Source organism: Coenobita brevimanus, chromosome 98 (genome assembly GCF_032717465.1).
Source record: "Coenobita brevimanus isolate Jiangsu-jjx chromosome 98, ASM3271746v2, whole genome shotgun sequence".
Taxonomy (NCBI): Eukaryota; Metazoa; Arthropoda; class Malacostraca; order Decapoda; family Coenobitidae; genus Coenobita; species Coenobita brevimanus.
The window spans coordinates 36,864,955-36,877,662 of record NC_137051.1 but is presented as its reverse complement, the minus strand read 5'-3'; the positions used below and the strand labels follow the sequence as shown (position 1 = coordinate 36,877,662).

General features: G+C 43.1%; 1 protein-coding gene across 1 annotated transcript in view; it reads left to right on the top strand.

The window, feature by feature from the left end:
- LOC145414034 (G-protein coupled receptor GRL101-like) overlaps positions 1 to 12,708 on the top strand; it is a 208,725-nt gene that overhangs the window by 53,263 nt on the left and 142,754 nt on the right. Inside the window, exon 5 of the mRNA XM_080283600.1 lies at positions 11,059 to 11,181. Within this exon, the coding sequence (XP_080139726.1) occupies positions 11,059 to 11,181 (123 nt within the window). The remainder of the gene's footprint in view (positions 1 to 11,058; positions 11,182 to 12,708) is intronic.

The window sequence follows — 12,708 nt, the reverse complement described above, 5'->3', positions numbered from 1 at the left end:
TTGTACAGTTCCGATTGGCCAGGTAAGCAGTTTTCTGTCTACCTGTCCAGAGCAGACCCCTTAAGTGTCAAGTACCTGGTGGTTTAAGTGGACTGTGGTGGATCAGCACCGTACTGGTCGGGGACGTACCACACCACGCCACACCAAAACCACACCGCACTACATCACCCCCTCCCCACACCACGTCTCACTTTCCTCACATCACACCATACCACGGCACCCCACAATACACCTCACCTCACCTTCCCCACACCTCATCACACGACAGTCACATCTTAGCCCCACCACACTACAGCACACCACTCCTCCACCACATCACACCCCCACCACACTTCGTCTTTCTAGCTGTCAGTATTACCTTCGAACTCAACCACTCCCTCCATTATGGTTGGTGCCTCCTTACACACACACACACACACACACACACACACACACACACACACACACACACACACACACACACACACACACACACACACACACACACACACACACACACACACACACACACACACACACATCCATACTTAATAATGACAATTTGCAAAGGCTGGAATGAATAACCGAACCAATAAACTTCGTGACAAATACTTAATATTCCATCAGTTATATATTTCCAGTTTAATACACCAAAGGCTTTTTTCCGGATTGATATAAAGCCCTGCCGTATGTGTGACTATATATCATTTTCATCAGGGATTGCCCAAAATATATTGCCTGTCGAACTTTTAAAATGAACTATTCCCAAGGCTATCGACCCATATAAGTGCTAATTCACCAGATAGATAGGAGATAGATAGATAGATAGATAGATAGATACACAGCCTAATCCTGCAGTTGAAAAATAACAATCATATAACCAAATACAAGTTCCATTGTTTGAAAAGATGTCATGATTAAAGGTAAATATTCAATTGATTTTCGTTTCTCGACTTGGACAAAGGTTAGGACGCCCATTCCTCCCACGCGTTAACAGACAGCATCATATACCTTCACATGGCACCCCTTGGACACTGATACCCACCGTCTGGAGTCAGTACTGTGTTAAGTCTGTGCAATCGGTAGAGAGGTGGCTTGCGGTCCTACCGGACCCAGGTTCAAATCTCCGCTAGAGCAGGGAACAGTTTTAGGATTTGAATTTCATTACGGCAGACTTTACTGATCTACCAGAAGACCCGCCGACATGTCGTAAAAATACCCCCGCTAATACCAATACACCATTCCTGTATGAGACAGCCCTAGCATGCATTCAATATGGACGGTGGGTGTTAGCGCCGAAGTGGTGACATGTGGAGTTGTACGATATGTAGGAGGACTACTGGGCCTCGATAGCAGGCTGAGAAGCCTATGCCCAGAGTCGAGCACGTAAAAAAAAAAAAATCAGGAGTGGTTTGGTGATTGTGGATGTTTTATGACGCGTCGATGTGTTTTGTTAACACAGACTAGGACAGTAAGGTGTAATGAGCAAAATAAATCGCTTAGGAAAAGGTGTTAGGGTGCTTCCTTAACCGATGAGAATACTTTTTTTTTTTGTCAGTCTATCTTTTTGTCTTCATGGGCATTTACGTCCGAGTGAGGGTTGTTAATTGTTCACTAAGCGCCTCTCAAGGGTTAGCGACTGGTCAATCTCTCCTTAATTGCCTGGATTAAATAGCCTAGCCCCGAGTCCCTACGATCCTGATGGGACGGTAAAGTACTGGATAACAGCTAGGTCGATATTCCTGCTTGTTATTCCTTATCTTGTTCTCTGTTTATCTTATCAGTATGTCATTCTGTATCTGTCATCCCATATATCTGTCTTCGTATCTACTGTATCTATCTCAGTCTGTATCTATCAGTCTGTATAACTGTCAGTGTGTACTCCTGTCTGTCTGTAATGTAATGTATATCTGTCAATATATATGTGTATGTGCCTTTCTGTCTCTCTCCTTCTGTAAATCTATGTATCTCCCACTCTCTGTCCATCTAAATCCGTCTAACTGTTTATATATTCATCCGCCTGTCTAATAATTTAATCACATCCCTAAAACTCGCGGCCTGGGTCATGGAGTGTGGAGGAACAGGCAGGCCAAACAATATTCAAGGACTTGCTGATCCCCTCCTTCGGCTGTGCTTGGAGGGCCCTTGAGTTGTGAGTGGCTTGTGATTAAGTTGTGTGGCTTGTGATTGTGAGTGGCTTGTGATTGAGTTGTAAGTGGCTTGTGATTGTGAGTGGCTTGTGAGTGAGTTGTGAGTGGCTTGTGATTGTGAGTGGCTTGTGACTGTGAGTGGCTTGTGATTGAGTTGTGAGTGGCTTGTGATTGAGTTGTAGTTGAGTCTGTCCTTGTGCTATAATTGCCTTGGGTTTGCATTACTCCTTCGAATGCATCTTGCGCTGACACTCTGATTGCGTTGGAGTTTAAGCTTAGAATGTGCTCCATATGTGATTGATTTGCACTCAGGTCATCTTAGGCCTGTAGTTATATTGGTTCTTGCAGTTTGTTTCATGTTTTCTTCTAGTTACACTCGAGATGCTGCAGGTAATCTTTGTGGCGCTTGAGAGGTGATTGAAAGGAGTTTGAAATATTATAATGATGGCTTAAAATTTCTTCAGAGCATTTGTCATTAATTTCCGTAAAGCTTTTTGTGCCTATTTCTTTTGAGTCAGAAGAATATCACGCAGAATACAGAAGAAAATCATTATCAAATTCTTAGCACTCCTTTACTTTCACAGCAAAAGCACAGAACAACCGATGATGCACAGAAATAAAGAAGCAGCATCGAAGAAAAAAAAAAAAGCACTCAGCCAACAACAGACACACACTACATAGTTCATAATAAAAACACATAATTGTAACTTTGTCCACAACATTGAATGACCGAATCGGAGTGCAAATGTCGCAGTCGGAATACGACCCTTTGCACACTCTGACAGATGTGTTTTGTTTGTCTTGGTTTTGTGTGTGTGTGTGTGTGTGTGTGTGTGTGTGTGTGTGTGTGTGTGTGTGTGTGTGTGTGTGTGTGTGTGAGTGTGTGTAGTTTATATGTTCTGTTTTTGTATGTGTTTATGTCTTCCTTTTAATGACCTCAGTGTGGTGTTTATGTTTTATTTCTGAATGATTTTGGGCTCTTATGTTTTTGTTTATATGGTGTGTGTGTGTGTGTGTGTGTGTGTGTGTGTGTGTGTGTGTGTGTGTGTGTGTGTGTGTGTGTGTGTGTGTGTGGAGGGGGATGTTTTTTCCGTGTGTTGTTTGTTTGTGTTTTTGTTGCTTGCTTCCAGGTTTGTTTGTTTGTGTCGTTGCGTGCTTGTGTCTATGGTGTTTGTGTCAGCACTGTTTGCTTCTCTTTGTGTTTGTGTTTTTATGTATTTAGCTTTGGGTTGTGTGTGTTTTTATGGCGTATGTGTGTATGGTGTTTGTGTCTGTCTGTCTGCTGCTTGTGTCTGTGCCTTGTATGTGTCTGTATGTTGTTTGGTGTATGTGTCTGTGTTGACTGTCTCTGTGCGGTGTTTGTGTGCGCTTGTGTCTCTTGGCTGTGTCTATATTGCGTGAATGCACAGTGTGTGTGTGTGTGTGTGTGTGTGTGTGTGTGTGTGTGTGTGTGTGTGTGTGTGTGTGTGTGTGTGTTGGTGTCTGACCGTTTGGTGCTTTGATGTGTGTAGTTCGTGGATGGTCCTTACCCAAGTGTGACGCCCTATGCAAGTGATGTGACGCACACTCACACAGACGGCATAGAGCTTTGTAGAGCCGGGTAAACAAGGCCGCTCTCAAACCAAGCCATGTCTGACACTGAGCGGACGCTGGTGTGGGATTCTGATCTATTTTGAAAGGCAAAAACTAGATGAATGAACTCTGTTGCCTTCTGTTTCTAGCGGAGTTGTTGTGACTGTAGGTACTGTCCTTGCTCTTATTTTGTCATAATTCTCGCTCGGTAGACGCAAGGTATATGAGAGCGGGACAGTAAACTTTTTTGTTCTTTCTGCACGTTAAAAAAAAAAAAAAAAAAAAAAAGGAAAGAACTATTAGCCAGTGAAATTGTCCCGTAGGAAAAAATGTTGTTGTGCAAAGGAAATTTTTCATGAACTTTTCCCTGGCCAGTCTGTGCTATCAAAGGGTGTACCAGTTTTACAAGATGGACTTTCTCACAATATATATATATATATATATATATATATATATATATATATATATATATATATATATATATATATATATATATATATATGTTTGTTAAATGAGTGGAACAAGTGCAATAGTTGATGTCTGTTAGGTATGAGAATGCTGAGAATACGCTAGGAAGGCATATGACCATCCCCATCATAGTCATAATTAAGATCACCATAGCTACCACGACAACCATCACCGTCATAGCTACCACCACCACCACCACCATCATCATAGCTACCACCACCATCACTGTCAGCTCTACCACCACCACCACCATCATCATAACTACCATCACCACCATATCTACCACCACCACCACTATGCAGTATCTCTCTCGTCTCTTTCTACACGTCAGTATACATGGCCACCAGCGAATTTTGGGCCACAGGGAAGTTGAAAATACCAGCTTTCATAAATGTCGAAGTATCAACACAAACTGCGTTTCAAATGGCAAAATATCGCCTGGAAACTGTTTTGACATAATTCCAGATACTGACTAATGTTTGGCTTCGATTTTGAGGTAAATAAGGAAACTGGCTTAAATAAGGGAAATTGGCGTAAATAAGGAAATTTACGTAAGTGAAATTGACATAAATATGGAAACTGGCGTAAATAAGGAAATTGATATAAATAAGGAAATTAGCGTAAATAAAGAAATTGGCGTAAATAAAGAAATTGGCGTAAATAAAGAAATTGGCGTAAATACGGAAATTCACGTAAATTAGGAAATTGAAGTAAATAAGGAAATTGACGTAAGGAAATTGACGTAAATAAGGGAATTGACGTAAATAAGGAAATCGCCGTAAGTAAGGAAATTGACGTAAATAAGGAGATTGCCGTAAATAAATAGCCCTATATAAGGAAATTGGCGTAAATAAGAAAATTGACGTAAGTAAGGAGTTTGGTGGAAATAAGAAAATTGACGTAAATTAGAAGTTTGGCGGAAATAAGAAAATTGGCGTAAATAAGGTAACTGGCATAAATGAGGAAATTGACGCAAATAAGGAAATTGCCGTAAATAAGGAAATTGGCATAAATAAGGAAATTGGCGTAAATAAGGAAATTCGCGTAAATAAGGAATTGACGTAAATTAGAAAATTGATGTAAATAAGGAATTTGGCGTAAATAAGAAAATTGGCGTAAATAAGGAAATTGGCGTAAATTAGGAAATTGACAAATAAGGACTGCCGTAATTAAGGACATAAACAAGGACATTTCCGTAAATAAGGACTGCTGTAAATAAGGAAATTGACGTAAAGTAGAATATCGATGACCGTCAGTATTTTCACCGTGTTTGAGAAATCGCTAATCTTTTTTTTCCTTTTTCAGAGCTAAATTGAAGCGTAAAATCGTGTTAAGGCAAAGCTATTTTCACATAATATTTATCTGTTTTAATTGCGATTGATTCTGATATTACAAAAATTAGTAGTGTCAGTATTTTCATGTTCCTCTCAATATCCAGTGGCCAATAAGGGTTTTAAGAAGAATATGACTTTCTGTATGGTGATTGTCCACTGTAATTGCTCTCGTGTGGTTAATAGGCGTTTGAATAAGCTTTCTTCAATACCCACCATCAAGATACCACAGCTTTAAGATCGAAAAATGAGAATGGAAGCAAGGACAGGCAGTGAGATGGAGCGCGATGACGTGGCGGCTGTGTTGCAAAGCTCCCAAGGAATTTATTGCAACGGGAAGACTGCAATAATGGGAGGCTCTGTGGGAAGGGGTATGGGAGGAATTTGAGCTACAGTATAGGTGGTGTGTGTGTGTGTGTGTGTGTGTGTGTGTGTGTGTGTGTGTGTGTGTGTGTGTGTGTGTGTGTGTGTGTGTGTGTGTGTGGAGAGAGAGAGAGAGAGAGAGAGAGAGAGAGGAATGTAATCGGATTGTGGGGCAGGGAATGGAAGATGAGGGGAATTGGTGGTTACAAGGAGAGAGAGAGAGAGAGAGAGAGAGAGAGAGAGAGAGAGGAATGTAATCGGATTGTGGGGCAGGGAATGGAAGATGAGGGGAATTGGTGGTTACAAGGAGAGAGAGAGAGAGAGAGAGAGAGAGAGAGGGGGGGGGAGACAGACAGACAGACGAACATAACCATGAAGCGGAGTAAATGTTAACCAGCATCATCAGGCATCACTTTCTGTTGCATTAACCAAATCGAAATGACCTGTCAGTTTCCTGGGTCAATTATTTAGGCACAGACTAATTGATCGTTTGAGGTCATTTCCGGAACGATTCTTGTTTCATGTTTAGGTCGGGTCAGGTGAACTTTGATCCAGGTTAATTATAGGTCAGCGAGGTCAAGGTCATTCCAGTCAAGCTACTTAATGATCCGTCAGGCTCCTCTTTTCCAGTCTGACCAAGTTATATCAATTTTCATTCAAACTGGCTGAGGTTAATTTAGGTCGCTTGGGGTCATTCATTTAGACTCCTCATATCCATCCCCCCCCCTCGTCAGGTCAGTGGGAATAAGTTCATGGTAATTCAGGTACAATTAGATCCACTTAGAACCTAATTGCCCTTTCAGCACTAGTTAGATTCATTCACATTCAGGCAGGTTCATGAATGCCACTTCCCACTCCCATTTCGTCAGGTCGTTTCGGGAGAGTAAAAGACGACGTAGATCAAGCTAGGTCGAATAAGGTGAAAATAAGCCCATTCAGATGCAGGATAGGCTCATTTTAAGTTATTTAGGAATATTCAAGGCCTTCATATATTCCCATTTTTTTTTTTAGTCAGTACAGGGTCATTTCGTTTCATGTCTATGCTGTCTTCACTTTACCTTGACCTAAAATTGCCATCCCTCCATCGTGAGTGCTGAGTTATTGTATTAGATTAACGCTAGAATATTATGGTAGTCACGAAGAAGTGTTACAGAAAGTATGTGCAGCCACAGTATCGTCTTTTTCTGCCACTGACGTACGTGAAGTAAGCTGGAAGAGGGTAAAACGGCCGTGTTATAGTGGATGACCTATAGTCAGGTCTAGTTATGGTCTTTAAGTTAGATTATTAGGTCTAGTTACGGTCTTTACGTTATATTATTAGGTCTAGTTACGGTCTTTAAGTTAGATTATTAGGTCTAGTTACGGTCTTTAAGTTAGATTATTAGGTCTAGTTACGGTCTTTAAGTTAGATTAATTGAGGTCCAGGCACATCCACTCAGGTCGCTAAATTCATTCTTGTCATTCTATTTTATCCAGCTACATACAGACCCAGGTGAAGATCCGTGCAGCACTATTTCAGCCATTTTGGATTTTCAGGACTACAGCATCAGTTAGGTCAGCATAGATTGGTTCAGATTATGCCTGTCAAAGGGTGTGCCAAAAATCAATAGTGTCAGTGCAGTGCTTCTTGAGATATGAAGTCTTACTGTAGATCCTTCAGACACTTTCAGATCTTTCAAAGCCCACCCGATCGATTTAGTTAAAAGTACCTCGTTTCAGGTCATGCAGTTGAAGCCGTGTGCTAAAATAAGCCCTATCAGTACATTAGTTTTTGATATATAATATTTCATGTATCTCAGGACAGGATAGCACATGGGCGGAGAGGAGTGGACAGGATGGGCTGGGGAGAATGTGATGGATGATGGATTGCGACTGACGAAATGTACCCAGTGATTATGTGGGCTGGGAGCAGGGCAGTGAAATGGCGGGGGACAGGGCGATATGGAGGCGATTTGTTTGTGGTCACCCTTTACGGGATTAAGGAGTCTGGCAATAGATAGATAGGTAGATAGGTTATGGACATTATAGGCTGCCTGATGTACTCCTTTTACCCTAACTTGGGCCAGATTTTCGTCCTTTTGCAGCATACGTCATGAAGCTAAATAACAGAATAACATTATACTATGAATACATTCATTCCACAGCACTTCTTCGTGACTAGTATCATAACCAAGTGTCAGTCCGGTCTTAGAAAGGATTGTTTATGATGGAGAGATTGTAATTTTAGGCCAGGTTAGAGGAGAAGGAGTATAATCGAGGAAGCTGGAGTACAGTGTGTGAGGACTATGGTGTGTGGGGAGTGAGGATGGCGGTGGGTGGGTGTGGGACTGACGTGGGTGGTGGTGGGCGGTGGGGCAGGGTGAGAGTACAAATAACACATTATATATATTGGCTGGTATGGGCGTTGCGATGGTTTAAAATAAAATTGTCTCCCCAGAATAGGAGAAAACGAAAGGGGAAAAAATAACCACTGCCTTGCTTTCATGTACCTAGCAACTCACGACTTAAAATGAGAGAGAGAGAGAGAGAGAGAGAGAGAGAGCAGGATTAAGATAAGCCACTTCCAAAAGCAGATGTTTACTTGCCTGAGCTGGGAGAGAATTCTTATTTGGGTTGGAGTGACAGCCAACATATTTTTACCACGTTTATCACACTGCTTATTTCCCTTTTTATTTTCCTTCTCTTTTCTATAAGGATCTCTGAATATCGGCAGTGAAATCGTAAATGGTAGTTTTTTAATACACCATTAGAGTCAACACAGCCATGGAGCAAGAGACTAAGCGAGATGTGTGTGTGTGTGTGTGTGTGTGTGTGTGTGTGTGTGTGTGTGTGTGTCAGGTTCAGCGATCACTTCACACCTCATCCCCACTCTCCCTATTCTCAGCATACTACTTACTTCCTACTATTTTGCTGCTGTCTTTCTCACTCTTCCTCTCTCATCAGTCATTGTCTCTGTACAAATTCTTTCCCATATATTCCCATCTTGACTCTTCCCTAATGCACCACGTATTTGGCATCTTGTTTCACGTTCTGTAATCTTTCTTGTATCCGTTTCTTGCCGCACCGTTTCATTAATATTGCAGTACACAATTCTTCTCCCCCAATCGACATATTCTCAATTGCTTCGACGTACCAAACATGAACTGATTTCCGTCCATTATGAAATTGCTTGGTCTGGAATGGACTCGACTTACCTTTACAAATTGATGAAGATTATTGGAAACCAGAAAGAAGGAAAAAAAATGCAATTTCCTGGATGCATTAGTCATTGTACCCTGTATTATATGTTGCAACGCTGCTTGTAAAAATATTCATATTTTTCGACGACGAAGCTGGCGTTATCAAGTACTTATTTTAATTTGGCTTAAAATGATATCGAAGTTACATGAAAAATGAATAAAATAGTGTGTCCTGGCAGAGTGGGTGGTGGTAGTGTGTCCTGGCAGAGTGGGTGGTGGTAATGTGTCCTGGCAGTATGGGTGGTGGTAGTGTGTCCTTACTTCAGACACCCTCTCTTTATACTCGTACTTGGCTAGCATGAGCAAGGGAGTTTTCTAGCTATCACTTTCCCTTGGGAAAGAAGATGCGGTCCTCCAGTATACTTCACAAAGACAGAACTACATATAAATACAGAGTTACATCTTTCGTTATGCATTTAGCGAAACTATTTACCTTATAGCATTTAAAAAGGTAACTCGCTACACTCTCTTCTTTTACCTGTTAAATTCTGCCCAGGAACTTTAATATATTCTTGTGTATTACTTTCTCAAATTACTTTCTCAGATTACTTTCTCAGGTTACTTTGTTACTGAAAGGGAGCAATGCAGGTGTGAGAGAATGTTGTTGAGGTGTTAGTTGCAAATTACAGAGCTTAGAAAGAGCTAGAAATTCCGCTAGGCTGGTGAGAAGAGGGGGGGCAGTGTCATTGTGTGTGTGTGTGTGTGTGTGTGTGTGTGTGTGTGTGTGTGTGTGTGTGTGTGCCTTGATTTTTTTTTTCATTCATATCAACCCACACATATATGCTATTATTCCTAACTTCAGACGAAATTATTTGGGTGTGAAAAACTTCAAAAAATCTGAAGGTTATACCCGGACCAGCCTCAGTGGGACGGAAAGGTGTGTGTGGTCTGTGTATCTGTGTATCTGTGTAGTACTGTGTAGCTGTACTTAACCTAGGGCAATGCTGGAGGGTAGAGTACACTTACATTACACTATATCAATACCTCTCTCTCTCTCTCTCTCTCTCTCTCTCTCACACACACACACACACACACACACACACACACACACACACACACACACACACACACACACACACACACACACACACACACACACACAGCGTCCCCAATCCACTACCAGCCACCTTTCCCCCGGAGCATCATCGGCGTCGGAAGGCAAAACTCACTCATTCACTCACTTACTCACTCACTCACTCTTGCTAATCATGACAGATCACCCTCAACGCTAGAGGGCACTTGGTGATTCTAACTCATAACCTTCGCTCCCTCACAAACTCTCTCACTCACTGACTCCCTCACAAACTCTTTCTCACTCACTGACTCCCTCACAAACTCTTTCTCACTCACTGACTCCCTCACAAACTTTCTCTCACTCACTCACTCCCTCACAAACTCTCTCTCACTCACTCCCTCACAAACTCTCTCACTCACTCACTCCCTCACAAACTCTCTCACTCACTCACTCCCTCACAAACTCTCTCACTCACTCACTCCCTCACAAACTCTCTCACTCACTCACTCCCTCACAAACTCTCTTGCACACTCACTCACTCACAAACTCTCTCACTCACTCACAAACTCTCTTGCACACTCACTCCCTCACAAACTCTCTCACTCACTCACTCCCTCACAAACTCTCTTGCACACTCACTCCCTCACAAACTCTCTTGCACACTCACTCCCTCACAAATTCTCCCACTCCCTCACTCCCTCACTCCCTCACAAACTCTCTTGCTCACTCACTCCCTCACAAACTCTCTCACTCACTCACTCCCTCACAAACTCTCTCACTCACTCACTCCCTTACAAACTCTCTCACTCACTCCATCACAAACTCTCTTGCACACTCACTCCCTCACAAACTCTTGCTCACTCCATCACTCACAAACCCTCTCGCTTACTCACTCCCTCACAAACTCTCTCACTCACTCACTCCCTCTCTCACTCCACCAGATCACCGTCAGTGTTGGAAGGCGGAGTTTGAGTGCCACAATGGTCAGTGCATCCGGCCGGGGCAGGTGTGTGACGGGGTATGGCACTGCCGGGACCACTCCGACGAGCTGCACTGCCGATCAGGTCAGTCACGGGGGCACTATCGGGGTCACTGTCACTGCAACATAGGTCAATCAGGTCAATATTCATAGCGTAATTTCTCTGCTAAACTCCGTGGTGTTCGGAGGAAGTGGAGGGTAAGGAGAGCCTGCTAGGATGTAAAGTTCAGACAGGGAGGTAGGTGGCACTAACATTATTATTATTTTTTAATTTGTCCTATTATGCACCCGTATTCAGAAAGCGTAGTAAATGATGGGAATATTGATTAAGCTTGAGGCAGAAGGCGTGGGGTCACAGAATGATGAGGGAAAACCAGCGAGCCATAACACCAAATAAGAAGTAATCCATCCCCTTAGGTAAATGGTGGATTGAGGTCGCTATGTGATGTAGATAAGTGGATGGAAGGTGGAAGAGATGTGATAAAGAGCGGCATGATAAGAGCCAGGAAAAAGACACAGGAAAAGAGTTTGATTTTAGAGCCTCTGGCAGCGGCTCTGTCCATCTGTCTCTTACTGTTGATTTTTGGAGGCGAGGTCCTTCATTCCCAGAGACTTTAGCGACTTAGAATTCACAACACACCACACAAAATCACCCTCCCACACCACACCACACAAAATCACCCTCCCACACCACACCACACAAAATCACCCTCCCACACCACACCACACAAAATCACCCTCCCACACCACACCACACAAAATCACCCTCCCACACCACACCACACAAAATCACCCTTCCACACCACACCACACAAAATCACCCTCCCACACCACACCACACAAAATCACCCTCCCACACCACACCACACCACACCACACAAAATCACCCTCCCACACCACACCACACAAAATCACCCTCCCACACCACACCACACAACATCACCCTCCCACACCACACAAAATCACCCTCCAACACCACACCACACAAAATCACCCTCCAACACCACACCACACAAAATCACCCTCCAACACCACACCACACAAAATCACCCTCCAACACCACACCACACAAAATCACCCTCCAACACCACACCACACAAAATCACCCTCCAACACCACACCACATAAAATCACCCTCCAACACCACACCACACCACACAAAATCACCCTCCCACACCACAACACACAAAATCACCCTCTCACACCACACAAAATCACCCTCCAACACCACACCACACAAAATCACCCTCCCACACCACACCACACAAAATCACCCTCTCACACAACACCGCAGATTATCACACTCCAACACCACATCACTTTATCACCCTCCCACACCACACCACACAAAATCACCCTCCCACACCACACCACACCACACCACACAAAATCACCCTCCCACACCACACCACACAAAATCATCCTCCCATACCACACCACACAAAATCACCCTCCCACATCACACCACACAAAATCACCCACCCACACCACACCACACCACACAAAATCACCCTCCCACATCACACCACACAAAATCACCCTCCCACACCACACCACACAAAATCACCCTCCCACACCACACCACACAAAATCACCCTCCCACACCACACCA